Genomic DNA, 20919 nt, shown 5'->3' on the forward strand with positions numbered 1-20919 from the left:
CCCCCCCCCCCCCCCCACTCTGAGTCTCCATCCTAACTATCTTTGAGACTCAACTTACAGACTGACTCAACCTCTCATCCTCACTTCCTTATCTTTTAATAAACCCTGTAAACTCATCTTGTTGTGGTGTGGTTCCTTCTAGTAAAAAGATCTAAGTCATTTTATAAAAATGTAAAACAAAATCTAAATGCAGTTACTGACCAGAGTTTGTTTTTTTTGTTTTTGTTATGAGAAAAATTATTGACTGATTGTTCATGTGTTGGTATTACCCATATTTTTTATTATGTAGTTTTACATTCTTAAATACTGTAGTAGCAGCAGTATGGCTAGCTGTTTTCAGTGTGGTTTTCTTTTGTATTTACTAGTATCAAATATTACATAGCTGTATGTGCTCAGACAAAAAATGCCTGTAAGTTCTTAATATTTGTACAGTTGTGCTTTGTTTCTCAACTCAACCTGTGGCAACCTGGAAAAGTTCTTATTTGATTAAAGCCTTAATATGAAAGTATTTCTAACAATATATGTGCGGCAAAACATTCAGCCCAAATAGTAAGAAACTCCAGGAGAGTTTGAACGCTTTTCATATAAATACATATGAGTTTTGGTCCTCAATATCTAGTTCTACTATACAGTTACCTGAGTAATCATAAAGGCTTTTGAAATTATTTTCATAAAAAAAAAAAATCAAAAATGTCATAAAAATATTTTCTAATCTAATTTTTTTTATTGCAAAAGAATACAGAATAGTTGGTTTTGGAATGCTAAATGCATCTTTTTTACTTGAGCAAAACTCTCACGAACGTGGCAGACTTTTTAAAGTTTACAGTCATTTAAGATTATTTTACTTTCTACAGCTATTTTATAAAATGTCTGAATCATTCATTCAAAAGGTTGAAAGGGAGAGTTTGAAAACAGGTGCTGATTGTGGTCTCACTTTTTATATCAATGTCACATGAAGCCGCTGAACTTAAAAATTCACAGAATTCCACCATTTACAGAAAATATCTTAAATTCGGATCTGCTGTGGCCTAAACTGACCTCAAACCTCCCTTGTGACCTACATGGACTAACAATGGTTACTGGCTTATATGTAATTAAACCCACGATGAAGAAAAGTCTGGAATCCTGCTCATACAACTTCAGCCATTGTTTTTAAGACAGAACATTTCTCCCTGGAAAATGACCAGAATTTAAGCGGCCCCTCTAAATGTGTGATTTCTTAAGGAGCACTTGTTTCATTTGGAGGAAATTCCTCTATACATGCTTTAATTTGCAGTAAGAACACTGCAGTCTTACTAGAAGCGCAATCCAGTCTACATTTGATTAACGTTAAGGATTACTGCCCTCTGGTCACACATGGTACGGACATTGATCAGGTCTGCTTGTGTAAATTACTCAGAGTCCATTTGGATGACACCTTTAGCCGAAAGCCCCACGCTGAAGGTTTGTACTTTCACCTGCAAAAGAAACTAAACCTTTACACAGACTCAGAGTGTGTTGCGTGACTCAGAGGACTATGTTTTATTTATTAGTCCAGATTGGAGACTTAAAGCAAATAAGTTGGAAACAAATTTCCACACTCTCATTGTGCCACGAAAAACGAAGCTAGCTCACATAGTACATACAGCCATGAAGGTGACAGGACGAAGTGAATACCAGTCCCTCCAGTTGATTTATGAGCAGCCTCTTCTCAGTGAAGCTCAGAGGATATTGACCCACCCATCACATATTTTTAAGATGAAAAGCAAGCGTTTTCCCTCTGGCAGGCAAAGCTGATATCTTTTAAAAACTTTTTTGTGCCGCTATTAAACTTTAAAACAAACAGAGGTTGAAGGGAATGTGGAACAGATAGATTAATCCCCAAAGCAATGGAGTCTGATGAATTCCAAGGCAGCTTCTTGAACTTAAACTGTGCTTTTAATTGTAATTTAACTCGTCTGTTCATCTGTCTGTTTGTCTGCCAATATGTCTTCATAACTAATAGTATCATGTGTTTTTGTTTGTTTGTTTTCTAGCATGTGCAGTACATGTTATTTGCAGTAAGTTACACAACAGATTCTGTGGGGACACTAGTTAATGTGAAATTTGTGCAATGTGCTAGCAAAATCTTTTAATTACTTGCGCTCGTTGCAAAAGTATTTAGGTGTGCAACATTTGAGTCTTAAACAAACATCCCTACCAATATATTATGTAACATGAAACATTTATTTAAACTAAGAAAGTTTCAGAAGTCCTCTAAGCAGGTGGTATAAAACGTTGGTCAAATGCTTAGACTGAAAAAAAATTAAAGAAAAGGACTTTGAGACAAAAACTTCTCTATTTAAGTAGAACGTGAACACCACCAAGAACTGTTCATTTTTTATTTTAAAGCAAATTTTTGAACTGAGAAAGCTCCTTGGGTGAGAAGCAAAGCAGATTCAAGAAAAGTTGGCTTTGACTTTACTTGCCAATATTACCATGAATGATTAAGAATCAACACCAGCGTAGTTTGGCTAAAACCATCACTGTGGCGTTAGGTGTGGTGTGGTAAAGGGGGTCGCCACTGAACAAGGGGTATGAAGACCAATCAGACCTGATGGAAAGTAAGACCGCAGCAACACAGAGCACACACAATGTAAGACTGCTGCACCTTTTCACCTTTCAGTACGATAATGACCCAAAGTCAGACCCAACACTGGAGTGTCTTCAGAAGAAGTTTATTCACATCTTAAAATAACTCCACCGAACCATAAACTGAGACTTAAATCCCACAGATCATCTGTACTAAGGCCTGAGGATGGCAGTTCAAAATTTGTGTACAGATAATTTGATGAAACTTGACAGGATCCTCAGGAATAGAGAGATGAAGTGTCCAAATAAAGGTGCCCACAGCTTGCAAAGAGACGTGCTAAGATGGCTTTAAGCTGCGACTGCATGCACTGAAATAAGGGTTTAAATACTTTTGTAAATGTCAGATATGTGGCTTTCTATTTTTATAGAATTTGCAATTTTTAAAACTATATTTTCACTGTGATATTAAAGGTTACATTTGTAGACTTATCTGAACAGACAATAATATATCAAAAAGGAGAAGGCTCTAAACCAATTTCAGAGGAAAAGGTATATCCAGCTGTGGTTGAGCTTGGACTGTCTTGCTGTGCAATTGACTGAAGTATTTGGTTAAATAAAGGAACAAAAAGAAAGGTAGTGATGTAGGTAATTAGGATAGCACTCAAAAGTATAGTTTCTGTTGAATCAGAAGAAAGCAAAAGCTAAATTTTTTTGTGCTCCAAAAAAAAAAAAAAAAACCTCTGATAGACCATATTAAGCATCTTCATTTTCTCAGGAGTGGATTGAGAGTAGTTTAATGTTTTAGAATAACAACTCTCTCTGCAAAACAAAAATGTATGGAAATCACCCAAACACCAAGAACACTGCAGGGTTGAACATTCAGGCTCAAAGCCATTAACAATAATGTGAAAATGGCAAAATAATTTTGAAGCTTGCAAGGGAAAGAATGTTTTGCCAGCTGTCAAATTGGAGACAGCTGCACAGCACCGAATCGGTCCTTCGTGGCATCTTAATGACATTAGTGGCAATAGGTTGCTGAAAGAATACCAGGATAAAACAACATTTCTTCAGTCACAGGAAGTGACTGAAGGCAAATGCTCTTCCTGAATATGACTTCTGCTTGAGGTTTAACTAGCAGTATAACATATGCGTAGCATGTGCAGGTGTAATGTCCATGCTCTAACACAGTTGGGGACAACATTTTTTTTTCCCAGAAGGCCATTCTGATTTAGGTAAAGAAACTGTTTTGGTTATATAATAGCGTAAAGCTAATTTTTGTGCTCCATTTGTTGATTTGTTTTTAACCATCACATGTACTGGAAAACCAGTTCAGGCCCTGTTTTTTTTCTCTAATGACCAGTTCACATATTTAGCATGTTTAGCATATCAAACAAGCTAAACTGACATAAACGGATAATAAATTTACCAGTTGGTTGGAAAAACAAACAAACCAAAAGATAAAAATGCAGTTTAAATTTTGTTTTTCATCGCCTCAATCTATTTTAAAAAAAAACAACTTTTTTGTTAATTTTGAGTTCCGTTGTTTTAATTTGAAGATGTTGAGGATCAGATAGAGATGATCCAAAAGGCTGTTTCAGGCTCATACCTGTATTTTACCCATGTGAGCTCTGGGATGTAAAATAAATGTTTAAAGGTGAGAGCTGAAATTTGACACGTAGCTAATCTATATCACACTCAGTTACAAATGGATGTAACACCTGAGTGCAGATTAAGAATGATAAGCAAAGTACAAGTGTGACTGCATATTAATACACAAAGAGGATGTAAGGAACAGCCCCAACGTCTTTTTTCATTTCTTACTGATTCAGTGCGCACACAGTAGATGTTAAATGTAAAAGCTTAACAAAACTAGCAGTATTAGTATTTGAACATTAATGCTTGTTTGGTGGAGCCTGAATATAATCCATCAAGCATCTCTTCCACCAGATTTATCACAGGTGGTGGAGGTGCTCAGTTTTGGGCTGCTAATACTCCATGAGTCCTCTCAGAGCTTCGACGCAGGATCTCCCAAGATGTGTTAGTCTGCTGCCACTTGAGATTTTTGTTGTTTCCTCAAACAGTTTTTTTTTTTTTTCCCAATCTCCAACAAAGTAAAAGCTATACTCACAAACATCATAGAAACCAAAAACTGGGAAATTGTTATGTAAATTTGATGTTTAGTAGAATAAATTAATGTAAAAAGATGCAGCATCCACAGATTCCAATGTTGAAAAAAAAGTGACTTTGATTAGCAACATTCTTGTCCTTATGAAGATATATATATATTTTTTTTTCTAACCCTTATTTAACCAGGAAAGTCCCAATGAGATTCAGAACCTCTTTTTGAAGGGAGTCCTGGATATATAGTTTTATAGTTCAAATTCCCAATATGTTAAAAGGCAAAAACTATCAAGATTCTGAGTTTGGAGCCTTTTTCCTGAAATAAGGTTGGCAGTATACTATAGCTTAAAGCTACAGAGTAAAACAAAAGAACTAATTTTGTATTTCACAAAAAGACTTTGCTCCTGTGAACCTGTCACTGGAAAAGGGAACTTTGCAGAAGTAATCTGCAGAAAACTGGAAAACATTGCAACCAATCTTGTTGAGCTCAGATATTCATCAGTTCACAGTTAGAACATCTATAAATAGAAAAGATTTAGTGCTGAGGCTATTCTCACTAGAAGCAGGAGCACAGATAAAATGACAAGAACAGGGCAACACAGAAAGCCTACTGTGGAGACAAAATAACTAAAGAAAGAAAATATCTGCAGGGAGGCCAACTCTACCTGAAAGTTGAGTTTCATTTAAAGCTGTATTGTTAGTTTTGACTCATTGTTTCAAATAATGTGGTACCAATTTTCAAACTCTCATGTTTTCATTGTTCAAATTAAAAGGCTGACATTGAAATGTTTCTCTTTTGTATTTTCATTTTATCCACAGACTTTTTCTCCCTATGCTTGTTTCATAGAATGCAACAGATATTGTATTACTTTAAAGACCTCTATAAACATACTAGGCAATGTAAACCTTCAGTCTTCAACAATCTTATCAAGTTTTACCCCAACCTTTATACAAATATGTAACAAGACGGAGGGTAAATAGTGAGGGGAGAAAAAATATATAATTTCAGAGAATGCAGGGTCCTCTGTAGGAGAGAAGACTTTAATAGCAGAAGAAATGTGTTTAACATCTGCAAAACATTTCAACTTTTACTATTTATTGAGTCAATGTGCTACAAAACTATAGGTCAAGTTAACATAAATACAAAATGTAGCACAGTTTGTGACAGAGATGTGATTACAGAACTTCAACAATGTTGATATGAAAATATATTTTTCTTCTTGGTCACATATTCTATAAATATGCAAGTTATTTGTAAAGGTTTTGGGTTGGAGCATCTGGTGATTGTTAAATCCAATTTTATGTGGCAACAATAACACAAAAGCTGAGAAAACAAAACAAACAGACAAAAACCAATATATGAGTTGATGCAGGACCAGAGAGAAGCTCCAAAAAGAATTTAGAGATATGAAGTCTTATTGTTCAGCTCGTGTTTCATATTTTGGATATGACTGCTGGGTTATTTTTCAAGGTTTTCTTTAAGCAAAAAGCTGCTTTTCATACTCTGAAAGTCTGTGTTTCATCAGTTCATCATCTGTTTAATTTATAGCTCAGGATTATTAAAAGTAGTCTCTTTGCAAATTACAGCCGTATATTTAGTGTGAAATTTAATTTGGAGCATTCTAAATGTTGTTTTTATGTAAATACATATTTTTCACAGCTGATGACAAAGTCCATATTGAGTGTGATTCTGTATAGCACCCATTTATTACAGTAATATATTAAGTTTATAGTCCTAATTTCCCATTTTTAAACACATAGCTGGTTAAAGATGAAGAATTTTAATGAGAAATACAAAACCTGAGTCACTTCTTCAGCTTGTGTTGCTATTTTAAGCCACAAGCATTATGATACTACGGCTGTAAAGGAGCCCCATAATGAGCCCTTAAGACAACATAAGTTGGATCTTCACTTTATTTCCATAATAATGAAAGGTATAATATTTTGCACATGCCTTCCTCAGAGGTTAATAAAGAGAACTGGCGTTCAACAACTTCAAAGTGATGTTAAGAGCATTTCATTTCAAAGCCACTAAAGTTTCCATTCTTGTTCAGTAATTTATCTTCCATTTTACTCCTGTGTTATAGTATTTTTTCATTAAAAAAAAGTCTCTAGGCAAAGTCTCTCTCTCTCTGGACTGTTCCACTTTAACCAGTGATAGAGTTTAGCAGAAGTGCACACCGTCTGTGTTAGTTTAATTTGTGACGGTCATTTACTGTTTCTGCACAGAGATCATCTTCCTCAACAGCTAAAACTTCTCTCGTCAGAGGATCTCATCGTTCTGGTTAAACTGAACTGAAATTTGCTCTGCCTGGTTTATTTTAAGATACTCATCACAACACAGCATTAAATGTCATTAAGGAGTCAGAGGCTGTACAGCATCCTGAATCATTTCAGAGTGAGCAGAATGACAGGGTCAATAGTTTAAAAAAACAAGCAGAGCAGGAATGGTTGAAGAACTGCCAAGTGAAGCACTGAAAAGTGTGGGTTTTTCTCTTTTCTCTGCTGTCAGATAATAAAATAAATCTTGTAAGATATTTAAATTAGAAGTATTTAAGTTTCATAATATAATTGACCTTTAAACTATTTAAAAAAAATACTGTTTTTAAATTCAAAAGTAAAATTCTGTACAAGTAAATTACAACACTGTGAGAAACAGCACCAGTGAGTTTTTCCTTTTTTCAGATTTGACTTCATCATATGTATATAATATACATTATATCAAAAAGTTATAGGACAAATGCCTTCATAAAAGGCAGATTAAACCAGTGGTTCTTAAAGTTGGGGTTGAGACCTTATTGTGGGTTATAAAATATCAAGTGGGATGTTTTGAGATGATCTCTAAATATCACATTAAATTTAATTTAAAAAAGCTAACATAGTTTATTCATAATTGTTACAAAGAAATAAAACCTGTAGTCATAATTAGATACAGATATTAGATATTTTGTGTAATGTTTAATGTTCCATTATATTTTCTTTTATTGGCTAGTTAGCAAAGTTAGCATATTGTTGCCACCACTTAAGCCCTCTGGTGCCTGTTCTAGTCGTGCCAACTCCTTGCAAACTGAATCATTGACATGCCCATCACTGGTCTGCATGTGTACTACAGTATGTTCAAATTGTACCATTCCTTCTGGTTGCCAAACTTTTTATTTTTTAGATAATGGAGCATTTTTGCCAGAAATCTAAACTGTAACACTCTAAGGGACAATATATGTTAGAAATATCTATCAATGTAACATGGTTTCATTAACCAGAATTGCAACATCAAAACTGTCAAAAAAAACAAACAAACCCAAAACAAATCTACACATTTCATGAAGTACTGCGTATGAAAACTCAGTATAAAATTCAGTATAGTGATGTTATACTGGACTTAATGGTGCCGTTAGGTAGATGCAAACGCAGCTCGAGTTACTTGAAGGTTTCACAATCCCCATGAAACGTCTCTTTTTTCCATTAAAAACAATCTCTCGCTTTCTCTGTCTCACACACAAAGTCAGACTCTGGAGGGGATCAGAATGGAAATGAAGGGTAGGTATTACAATGTTTCTGCTTCCTCAGCATAAATACATCCAAAACTCAAGTAGGTGGCACATCTTTCTGTATTTATGAAATCAAGATTAAAGAATTTAATCTGAATCCTCTTTTTTATCACTAAGCTCTGTAGTTTACACTGCCAGTGCTTAGTAAGAAGCAATCTGCAGTAAGATTTGAGATGGTAATAGTTGCATAATAAATGCTGAAGCTGAAAGAGATTCCAGTGAAATACAAAATTACATCATATCTATGAGAACCACTTATCCCGACAAAGTGAATGGGATAAACTGCGCAGCTCTGGTTTGATGTTGGTCCACAGTTCATGTAGTTCAAACAGAATGACAGTAATCATGATCAACACTTCACTCGCAGAATGATGACAGGTTGATTGAGGCACAAGAAGCAATCTACTGGAAGGTCAGAGTTTATGGAAGGATAGAGTGAATGGCGAGCTTGGCATTGACAGAGGCACAGTGAGGGCACTCGGTGTGGGGGTGAGGACAAGAATAAAGAGAGCATCTGGGCAGCCACCTCAGATAAACAGTGACAAAAAGCCTGAAGGGTTACTGAAAAAAACAAAGACAGGGAGACTGATCTAAAGATGGAGAAAGAGCAAAAGGAACAGGCACTTACGGGTACAGGCAGGCTGGACACCAGTCCAGGTGAGATCCGGCAAACACAACCTCGTGGTGGAGCCCTGCAGGATGTGTCCCTGTTGGCACTGGAAGTCTACTCTGCTGCCCACCTGGCCACAAACAGACAACACACAAAGTGAGAAGAATCAATACTCTGATGCAAATGCCAATAGGCTCCCAGCTTCAAATCTAAAAAGCTGAGAGAGAATACGGCACGCTAAAGGTTTCTTTTCTCCTTTTTTAATGATTATCGAATGTGTGAAGGCAGATAGAGAATATTTCCAAAGGCCATTTTTCATGTTTGTCTTCTCAACTGATGCACAAACATTAAAAGTCGAGGGAGATGATTTTTTTTGTCAAAACTATGGGGCTAGACTGTTAAATTATTTTTTATTTTAAAAGATTATTCCAGTCAACGTCTTAAAGACAGTGCTGACAGAATTTTTCTCATTTGATGATGTGAAAATGTTGATAAAGATTTTCAGTAATGCAAAAAATGCAAGCACTGCCAAAAAGGAGCTTCTAATTTTATCTGAAAACTTTTCATATTTGAGATTCTCAGTGCTGTTTTTTATCTCTAAAAGGATGGAGGAACACTAAATGCTCTACTTGTTTCTATTGACTTCTAACATGTCCAGCACAAATGGAGACAAACTATAAAATGTGCATCAAAAACTGAGGAGAACAGAGCTGTGATTGAAGGAGTTGACATCTCAGTGGGTTACATGTCCAGAGTTATCAGCCTTACATGAAGAATTCAACCTTCCTCCGTCCCAAAACAACCACCCCAGATCAATCAAATAATGACCTTTGTCATGGTGGCCAGTGATCATCAATATTAAAACATCCTCAGTAAAATAAACAAAACAAAAAAAAAAGTATAGAACACACAATGTAAGCATTACAAATTTCCTGTACATATGACCAAAAATAAATAAATAAAAAAATCAAACCGCTTATAAAAAAATACCAACAGAAACCATGTAACCATCAACAGTTTCATAAGGGCTCTGGGTCAGCTTGTACTTTTGTTATGTCAAACATCCAAAATGGTTTTGTACAGTATATAAATAAACTGAACTGACTCAATCCCACCTGTTACCATGGGTAAAAAACCATGTACAGTTCACGCAGATACATAAATAAATGCTTAAACTCGTCAAAAAAGATGTTTCACTTGTCATTGAAATCACGCAGATCCAGAATCAGCTAGTTTTCAATCAATCAATATCAAGTCAAGTTAAATTTATTTATATAGCACTTTTCAGCAAGAAGGTAACTCAAAGTGCTGTACAACATGTGAACACAAAAACACAGAGTCAAAACACACAACAACATCTAAAATATGAGCTACGACAATCTAAATGAAATCTAAGATGATCTAAATGAAATCATGAAACCAAACATATCTAAAAACATGAGACACTAAATAAGACACATATGAGCTAAGATAATTTAAATGAAATCATGATAAAGTTAAAACTAAACTAAAGGTACGGGAAGGCTAACTAAGGGTACTGAAGGCCAGCTAAGAGTAAAAAACATTTTAATAAAAGGAGAACATGATAAAAGCTAAAGCTGAGATAACTAAACTAAAAGGTATAACTAAACTAAAGGTACTATAAGGTTAACTAAGAGTACCAAAGGTCATCTAAGAGTTAAACACATCTTAATAAAAGGCCAACTAAAATTGTCAGTAAAAAAAAACAAAAAACAAAAAGATGGAAGGGAGCAACATAGACAGAGATATGAGAGAGGGTGCCAGCGAAGCCGTGCAGATTAAGGTGAGGAAAGCCTACAAATACTGTGCCAGATAGGCCTCTGTCTGCCACAGTTCTGAAAGTGATGGAAAGTTTTATCAGCCGGCCTTGGGAGGGGAGATGGAGAGAAGAAAAATGTGTCCGCATTCGCCGAGAGCAGGTAAAAAAAAATAAAAAATGAGTGGTATTCCAAGGAAAGGTTTACTCTCCTTTAAAGTGGAAAAGTTCCTGACTTACTCTGAAGTTATCACAGGCATTATGATATTTAGCAGCTTACAGTCTCTGTAAATACATCGTTTCCAAGCCCAGGTTCACAGAGTTGTTCTGATCCATCCCAGCCGCTGATCCCATGTTCATAATCTTCTTGAAAAGATGTTTCACTTTAGAATAGCACTGGCATCTTCCCTCAAAGCAGACATGGAAAACCGAAGAGGCCTTGTTTAGCATGCTAACTATTAATAACTGCCTCACATTAAATTTGTTATTTTCTTTTACGTCTGGTGCTTTTTTTGAGTTTCTTCTCCAGGTTGAGAGTTTAAATCCACTTTAATCATACAGCTCCTGCTCCTTCAGTGCTTGGCTCTGTGTTAGTGTTGATTGGCTAAAAAACTAATGACCCGACACCACTAGAGATTTGGCAAATGTGAAGAAATTGCACCTAATTTATGACACAAAAGAATGACGCTGGCTGAAAGAAAACGCTTGAGAAGCTACTGAGCTTCACCAGTTGCTATGGTGTGAATTGTTTGACTATGACACTTTTTTGCATTACTTGATTTAGCATAAACACACCGCATAAAAGTACAGAAATTAAAAATTTCATTACATGAACATTAAGAAATGTAGAGCAATTGAGCTGTTTTTTTGTGCGTGGGATCACTTAAGGCAGATGTGCACACACCTAAATGCAACATCCTTACACACAGATAACATCATTCAAAAGAAGAAATTGACTGTACTAAAAAAATAACATCCATTGGAAAATTCCCCTTTGAAAGAGGGTTACATAAAGTAAACCCAGCAGAGCTTTCATACTCATCCAACTCCTGCTTTTTAGGAAAGAAAAGTCAATACATTTCAAGGATCATGATATATTTAGCTTGATGAGCACACATTGGTATATTTCTATGTTACAGCTTGCAAACAGAGTCTAGCAAATAAACTGAAATCTTTAAAAAGCCTATAAATGTTCCTGAGATTTGCACTTTAATAAAATGGACACTTCAAAACAAAATCTTACACCTTACTATAAAATTAAGAAAAAGGCTTTAACAGTCTTATCTGATTTGGCTCGGCTGACCTGTGAAAATCCACCTTAATGGTTAATGTTTCTTGTTCACATAGCCACACACAAACGTTGGCAGAGTTGTGAAGCAAGCTGCTCGCCTGCCATCGGGAGCCACTGGGAGTTTAGTGTCCCGCCGAAAGATGCTTTGACATGTGGGAGGGTCGACAAATTGAACTGCCACCACCGCAGCCCTGAGATGGCTCGAACTCAAGCAGCAGAGACGCGGCCAACTCACTATGTGTTCAGATCAAAGTATCCCCAACAGTGACTGTGAGTTTTCTGATACCAATTAAAATACATTTTTGCATGAATTCATCTAAAAAATGAAGTGCATAAAGACGTCGTTGCTAAAATGAATGTCTTGTTCGTTGTACCTTGAAGCCTGTGGTGTAATTCATGAATCCGTGCTCAGGTGTTCCTGGATTCTCACATGTGGTTCTCGTGGGCTCTGGAACAAGAAACCATTGTAGCAATTAGGATTTCAGGTGAGTAAAAATGAGAACATTAAAGAAAGAAAATCACAGATAATCTAAAAGCTATTTCTTTTATGAGTACCGTTCAGCAGCAGACAGTTACAGAAGAGGCATGCTAATGTGAGCAGGATCCTTTCACTTTTACTTTTTTGGCTCTAAACATTTTTCCTACATTTATCTAAAGCTGCTAAAACATTTCCTCAGGATTAAAAACTGTACCATAAATACAGATATAGGTGAAGCATACACTGATCTGCCATAACATTGCGACATTCTGCTAAGACAGTTCTGACTTCAGCAAGAATATGGCGAGGGAAAATAAATCTGGGGTTGTGCTGGGGTGTCTTGTACAAGAAAGTACAAGTGCAACTAGTTGGGTTTGCTTTCCACAGGTTGCATCAGGTCCCATCAGATCAGTATCTTGGGAGTTTGAAGATTAGGGAAATGCCTCAGAATCAGTGATATCACCTTCCCTGCCAGTGGTCAAAGTGTCACAGCTGATCAGTGTATGGTTGCTGATAACAGCTGATTGAGCTAATGCCCATCCTAACTGAGACAATTTTGTGAAACATTAAATATTATGAGTTAAAGATTTTAAGTAAAAAAAAACCAAGAAGTGCTTTGCCCCAAATGGCATGACTTAAAAGTAAAAACAAAACTTGTTATGCTAAATAACACAGTAACAGAATACCTATGCATCGAGGTTGAGACCCGCTCCAAGTGCCATCGTCCTGGCACATGCGTGTTGCTGATCCCACCAGCATGTAGGGGATGCTGCAGGTAAAAGTAACGTCCGACTTAAAGATGAAACTACGTCCTTCTCTCCGTCCTCTGGCAGGCACACCGGGATCTCCACAGAACTTAGCTGCAGAGGCAAAAAAAAGGGATTAGGTAGAAAGAAGAAGCTAAGGGTCAACAACAGATGCTGAAACATTTTCTCTGTATCAACACTCAAACCCTGGTAATTTGCCTCATTTAAAAAAAAATTCAGCATTTGTCACCCATAAGGAAGCTGCAGATAGTCGACTGAATAGAGACAGCTTAATTCAGAAATAATAGGCTGTGTGGGCTTCTGCTGTACCCGTGCATCATGATCAGACCACGAGTGCCTACAATAATTTTAACTGCCGCTTTGCTGTCTATGATAGACTTTTTACCATGTCTGATTTATTTGACTGTAACAATGATTCCCTCTGTATGCGATTTGGAAAATCTTCAAAGACCGGATTATTCAAATTGCACTGACATTACACATGTCGAAGGAAGTCCTATGCATATTTTTTTAATTATGTGGGCTGATACACTGACATCCTTGTCTCAGGATGAATTGCTCCATCTAATATTTTTTTTTCTTTGTTTCTAGCAATCAACCTTGCTAGTGTGTAGTTATAGCAGGCACGTGAATATTCATCTTGGCAGCAAAGAGGGAGCGAGGGAGGTCATGGCTCTCAATTTTAGATCGGAATAATTAGCAAGTGAAATATTAATTCCACTGACGGGCCTAAGGGTTAACTCAACCGGAACCATTCGCTGCCACTGTTGCTCTCTAAGCCTCTTGTATGACATTACTTTTTTTAATGGGAGTCCAGCCTCAGCCTCAGCAGATGTGGCCTGATGGATTTTCTCTGCTGCTCCTTCAATTTATTGCTTTATAGACATCTAATCAAACTGACCGGAATAATTTAGGCTGAATGGGTTTGATGGTGAGACAAGTAAGCCATCTTCCAGCCTCCCAATGCAACTTTCTATCCATCTTTCCCTGCTTTATCCATCCATCAATCCACTATGACCAGAGTGATCAGTTAAAGCTGCTTGTTGTTCAGAAATGCTCGCTGTGTGCGAGTGCGTGTGTGAGAGAGCAGAGGGGAGGGTGAGAGTCACAGCATTCAGTCACGCAGCCAGAGCACTGCGGGATCAAGCCAATAATGAGGCAGCTGCTTCTCCAGACCTGACATATGCTGCTGCGTGGAGGTCTGCTGACAGAGATAAGTTCTTGCTTGCTCTCCTCCTACAAGTCATGAACTAACAGGGTGTTCCCTCAGCCAGTCCCTGACATAATAGATATCTGGTGAAAAAGGAGATTAGAATGATTAAAAAATGCCATTACTACAAAAAAAAAACTATTTCAGAAACAGCTCCTCATATTCAGAGCTCTCTTAGAGTGAAAAAAAACAAAAAACAACAAAAACAACCCTGTTTATCTAAACTGTTGGTCTTCTCCGAAAACGACTCGTGTTCTAAGCCCCGAGTCTGACCACGTTTGATGTGACAACAGATAAATATGCAAATATATGCAAGTATATGCAAGTATATGCAAGTATCTGTCCGGATCTGAAAACGACTCTCGTCGCTTTTTCAAACTCTGAGCTTTAGTATTCAGATAGTATTTCTTGAAGGGTTGACAATGCAGACCAAACAGGTGACATGCACATCAGTCATAAGCTTCAAGCTGCAGGAAAATAATGTAGTGTTTTATGGATATATAAGAGAAATGGCCCCGGGCCAAACCAAGCTCAGCATATTTAATGTTCCAGTGTGTGTGTGTGTGTGTGTGTGTACGGATGTGTGTGAAAGTAGGAGTGAGATGGAGACAAGTCAAACTTTTTTTTTTCTCCCCTCACTGCCTTTCCTCTTCCTTGATGAATTATCAATGCTTTGAAGTCATCAGTATGCAGAGGCCAGATTCAAAGTTGGGATCACAGACTTATCCCTGCAGACACGTGAAACCAGCATTCTCAGACACAGAATTTAGCCAGTTTCCTCTGTGCGGATCCAGCGAGCATGAGCATGCATCTTAATCGCGTTTGGCTGCAAATTACAAATTTTAAGAAAAAGAAGACGTGCGTTTACAGACTCACTGCATCTCCTACTGTTTTGCTGATCTGTATTTAAACTGAAAGTGCTGAGTTGAAGATGAATTGCAGTCATTATTTCTGAAATATACAGCAGTGCAGCTTTACTGTGCATGCCATAAACAGGAAGAAATAGCAAGGCAGTGAATTTCAAATCATTCTGCACTAAACAAAATTTAATAAACTTGTCAGGTTTAATTTTCAGCCGTCGTTTGTGACACAGCCAGAAAGGAATCTGCTTATTCATCTCGTTAGAGCTATAACCTTGTTGGTTAATGGGAAATATCTCAGATCCACAACAAAACATACTTTCAATGTTGGTTCTGTATCACTCGCCACCGAAGGTGAAGTGGCGAAAATGTTTGTGCTTGTTAGCAAAATATCTCATGTGCAACTGGACTTATTTTAATGAAACACTCACAATGTAATTGTTGGATGTTTATCTAAAATTGACTAAGTTTTGGAGTGAACCCTTTTCAAGATGGCCATCACAGATAAGCAACTTTAAAAACATAAAAATGACTATAATTCAAACTGTTTTATAGATAGTGAGATAGTGTGGAATAAGGTGAGTGTCATTCCCAACACATACTCTGAGTGCTAACCAAAATGAGATTTCTTTTTTAAAACTTTGCCATTACCTTTAGTGTCAACTTTGTTATTAAAATATCTCATGAACCACTAAATAAAACTTTGTCAACCCCTCAGAAAGTAAGAATTGAATGTCCATGTACAAATCATTAGACTTTGGGGTCAACCTAATTCAAGATGGCCGCCACAGAGGACTGACCTTAGCCAACACAAAAATGGCTATAACTTAACCAACTTTGACAGATATTGAGCTAAGTTTGGTGTGGCGCATGAGATAACTTAAAACAGCTGTAACTCTGTCCCCCTTCTCAGCATCAGACAATTTTAGTTTAAAACTCTGGGATGAAAGGCAGTGGGCTATATCCATTCCTTCAAAGAACAATTTTAATATCGGTTTATTTACAAAACCTTCATGACAATTGTATCTATTAATCAACATGACACCTTTAAAGCATTGGTCTTTACGACATCATTACTGCAAAGGATTTACCTTTTAACAATGGCTTTATTATGCAGACCAACTAACACCTGCCACTGGTGCACATAGAGCTTTGCAGACATTTTAATGCATAGAAAATAATCTCTTCCACAATAAATATGATCAGCATTTTCTCCCCTCTTGTTCCCTGTCTCCACACTCATTTGTTTGCATCTGTGAAACTTAAGTGATTCATCACTGACTCGCTCACACGTTGAGTATGCAGCAGGAGAGCAAAGTTCTTTACAGAAAGTTGGTTATTGATCACAGTGATATCTATTGTGAGTGGCACTCAATTTGTGTGAATTTTGCACAATCACTGAAACCTGCATCTGTGTCATAAATAATGGAGCTATTAAATTTAATTACCAGGTAAAAAAAAATAAAACAGAACAAAAAATGTCACAGAGACACTAAATGCTAACATGGAAGAGAAAGGTTACTTGCTCACGCTGCTAGAGGAGGTTGCTATGGGGCTGCTGATGTGGAAAGATGATTGTAGTGTGTTGAGGGATGTCACTGCTCATTATAATTGCAGTGGACAGCGTCTAGACATGGTACATTTACCAAGTGAAAGCTTATCCATTTTATGGCCCGATGACAGGTTTCACCCGTCATAGAAGCATAGGACCAGAGCACAGAAAAGAGGCACCTTAGTGTAAACCTGGATTTGGTTATTCAGTTTCACTAAAGCACAAATCTGGTCACCACAAGCTGAATACAGTGGTAATAAAAGACACGACTTGCATGAATTACATTTAAAACAACTTTAATTTGGGCATGTGGGGGAACAAATGGCTGAACAAAGGACTGTATCTTCCTGCACTGTAACAAACACGAGCAGTCTGTCATCTGCATCTCGAATGCAAAAGTACCCACACGGGGTTGTGCTCGCTCAAACGGATACGGCAACATGCATCAAATTCTGTCACCGCCGGAGACTTTTTAGTTTGTTGTTATTCAGCAAGCGCTGCTACCAAACTACAAAACTTATCATTTCTCTACAAACTTTAAACTCCTGCCTTAAATCAGCAAGTGATGCTGTGCATGTAGCTACTGTATACACTATTAATCCAAGGAGCTAAAAAGCATATATCAAAGATTCTTTGCACATTAGGACTGAGGTAAACATCATCAGTCATGACAAAATGACAGCCTGCAATTACAGTTTAAAGGATTCATTCAGATCCTTTGAAATAGAGTTTTGTGGAAAAGTTATGATCAATTAAATGTTACATGTTGTAGATAGCACTCTGAATGGCCTCAGTTTGGAGAAATAGAGTTTAATTCTGACCGGATTGACGAGATAACAGCTCGTGTTGTTAGGGCAGAGATCAAAGTGGATTGCTGCCATCCTAAAATGACTTTAATTTCTAAAGCTTTATAGCAGTTCACTCAAAAACTAATTTAAAAACCTTTACATTGCTGTCAGTTTTCTATTATGCAATTATTCCAATAGAAGTATGCTATGGCCTGGCTCAGCACAACAAACAAAGGTGAAACATGCAGGATGTATGCTGGTGTAGATTCTCAGTCATCCAGGCCATGGTAAATTCAAAAAAAGTTAGAAAACAAAAACAACTGGACTTCTATTCTGTAGCTGAAGACGTTTCGCTTCTCATCCGAGGAGCTTTCTCAATTCAGAAATAGAGAGTGTGGAGTTGAGCTTTTAAAGCTGAGATCCAGCTTACATCACATCTCAGCTTTAAAAGTTCAACTCCACAATCTCTATTTCTGAATTGAGAAAGCTCCTCGGATGAGAAGCGAAACGTCTTCAGCTACAGAATAGAAGTCCAGTTGTTTTTGTTTGTTAACTTTTTTTGAATGCAGGATGCTTGATTTCAAAAACAACTGGGGAGTAGAGGAATAGAGGAGCTCTTCTCTCAGAGAGAGTTTTTAAATGGGCTCCACTGGAAACACTAGCCAGCTGCCTCCAGTTCCCATTTAACTCCCAATCACCTGGTCTGTCAATACAATACGTATGTCAAGGGTTCACATTAACCGCTATGAATTTTTTCGGACTGGAGAAACAATCTACTGGGCTCACTCAGACTACCCTGTCAGTCTGGTCAGAATTAAACTCTTTCTTCAAACTGTAGTTGTTCTAAAACAGGTAAGATACTAAATAGTCATAACCTTTCCAAATAACCCCACTTCAAAAGCTCTGGAAAAGAAAAAATGGTTCAGCACTTTCAATGACATTTGCTTCATTTTACGTGGAACAAAGATTCAGAGAGAAACAAACACAAGTAAGTACTTTACCTCTTAATATTTCACTTGCTTGTGACAAAAGTAATGCACGGCAGAGTCAGACGACGATGAGATATCGTTTGAGCAGTCATGCATAGTGGAGCTTATTAGTTTCCTCAGAGACGATTCTGAGAAGCTCTTAATGGAGAACGGAGTTTAAGACAATTCACTTCTGGCTCAGATCATCATCTTCATCAACACCGTAACTCCGGCTCTGAAGGGAGACGTTTATTCAATTTTCATTTTATGTAAATTAGTTTATAATGTATGCACTAATTATGAAATTTATTTATATTTTATTATGGACAGGGGGAAATTAATGATCTTCTTCACTGCAACAATTTTTCTTTATCATTATTTAATTAAAAAATAACTTTGCAGCTTATACAAGCACAAAGGAAAAAAAAATGAAACAATGCAAAAAATCAAAAAAAAAGAGAAAATTCAAACAGGATTTTAAGTATGATTGACTGCTAACAAAGAAAACTCTTGATGTTGCAACAAGGGGCAACACCAATAATCTCCAATCTGCATCTATGACTGTCATATTTCATTTGGATCATAATCCTCTCTGTTTTTGATGTTGAATTTAATTTGTTATTCATGAATTTCAATTATTTCATTACTTGAAATAATCATCTGAAACGGCGAGCGTGTAATTAGACCTAAACGGGTTTTTCCTTGACACTAACGAAATGAATGTACGAGACAAATTGTAAAATAGCATGCAAGTGGCTCCATAGTACAGTCAAACGGCATGTCACAACTTCTGCAAAGAAAAAGCAACTTTTTCCAGACAGAATTCTCACCGAGACCTTTTTCAGTCTAAACACAAGGAGACTTTCCCTACAGACTTCTGTAATTATCTTCATAATCATTATGATGGTAAGGTATAAATTAAGGGAGAAAATAATGACTTACGCAAGCACTGAGGCAGGTCTCCGCTCCATGTCCCGTTGCCTGTGCAGGTAAGCACAGCAGGGAAGGAGAGCTCATAGCCGGGCAGACAGCTGTAGCTCACACTGGCGCCCCACTCCAAGACTGAACCCTCCAGGAGGCCGTTGGGTATGGAGGGCGGCGTGGGACACGTCACCACTGTGTAGACAGTGAGGACACAGTTACACTCAGAGTACAGTTTCTGCACACAAAACAAGATGAGATTTTGGCATTTTGAGACATAGACCAAGACAAATATACAAAAATAAAACATTTAACCATCAAAATTACAACAATACAGAAGAAAATCAGTTTATTGGGCAAATTTGTAATAGGGAAGCCAAATCAGATAAGAATTGTAAAAACTGGAAACAAACAAAGAAAGTCAACCACAATTAGCTGAACTGCTTTGTGGCTTTTTGTTCACTGCGTGCAGCTATCCGACCCTTTCAAAGGGTCAAAACATCTGTTAGAATTTGCTCTCCTGAGTATCAAGGCATGTCTTTGAAATAGAAAAGATAAAGTCAAAGGTCTTAAAAATATCGAATTTTATAGTCCAAGACACAAGCAGTAGGGCTCATAAAAATCTTTGGAAATGCTGCTTTCTTTCTTCTACTTTGAACAAAAAAATGCTGGCCGACAGACAACAGGCAATGTTGTAGCTTTTGAATTAATGTCAAAGTTTGTAAGAATCTACAAAGATAACATTAAAACCTGGCTTTTGTAGTTCCATCAAGAATTTACTTAAAGTTATTGGTAATGATAGCAAGGAAACATTAAGGTGATATAATGTGCAAAAAGGGGGAGATTAAATGGGACAGAAAACAAAGATTCTCTCTACATTTGCATGAAATTATAGTGCTGTTTTAAGGATATCATAAAACAATAGAAGAGGCCCATATTCTGCACACTCGGGTAATGTCTGACTGAAAACTAGGCCTTTAGTTATAAAGAAACATTTTGTTTTGACTGTGAGGAATTTTTTCCGGTGTCTCTGTTTGGAGTGCGCTGAATGATATCCGTGGGAAATACGGGGACATTATGCATCTGTGTAAGCTGTAAACTTCCTGCTCAACAAATGCGATAAATGAATGCATAATAAAGCTCAGGGTTTGTTCTCACGCACTTGGAGATGAACCCATGGGGATGCAGATTGGATATGGGTTTTAGGGATGTGAATAAATTATAGAAGTTCTTTTTAAACAGTTACTTTACCCCTCATTTCCACGAATCTTTCTTTTAGGCTCGAAACGCTTGAATAAACATTGGTAAAATGAACTTGTGTCTTTTTACAAGCCTTCAAACGATATGGCGTCATCACATGTTTAGTTTATGAAGTTAATTAAACTGTCATGTTAAGATCTCGAGGTAAGATTTTGCCTTTCTTGCTGCACTTATACTTTGTATGACAAAATAATAAAGAAGCGGCAAGACAAAGCAGA

At 37.0% G+C, this 20919-nt stretch overlaps 1 protein-coding gene across 3 annotated transcripts in view; it reads right to left on the minus strand.

Moving 5' to 3' along the window:
• LOC108232275 (CUB and sushi domain-containing protein 3) overlaps positions 1-20919 on the minus strand; it is a 291392-nt gene that overhangs the window by 11578 nt on the left and 258895 nt on the right. For all 3 annotated transcript variants that reach the window (XM_017409915.3, XM_017409916.3, XM_017409917.3), the window contains exons 60-63: positions 19463-19636; positions 13062-13235; positions 12272-12345; positions 8848-8959 (exon numbers count right to left, since the gene is read on the minus strand). In XM_017409915.3, coding sequence (XP_017265404.1) covers positions 8848-8959; positions 12272-12345; positions 13062-13235; positions 19463-19636 — 534 coding nt within the window. The remainder of the gene's footprint in view (positions 1-8847; positions 8960-12271; positions 12346-13061; positions 13236-19462; positions 19637-20919) is intronic.

This window comes from Kryptolebias marmoratus, linkage group LG16, assembly GCF_001649575.2.
Source record: "Kryptolebias marmoratus isolate JLee-2015 linkage group LG16, ASM164957v2, whole genome shotgun sequence".
In the NCBI taxonomy this organism is placed as follows: Eukaryota; Metazoa; Chordata; class Actinopteri; order Cyprinodontiformes; family Rivulidae; genus Kryptolebias; species Kryptolebias marmoratus.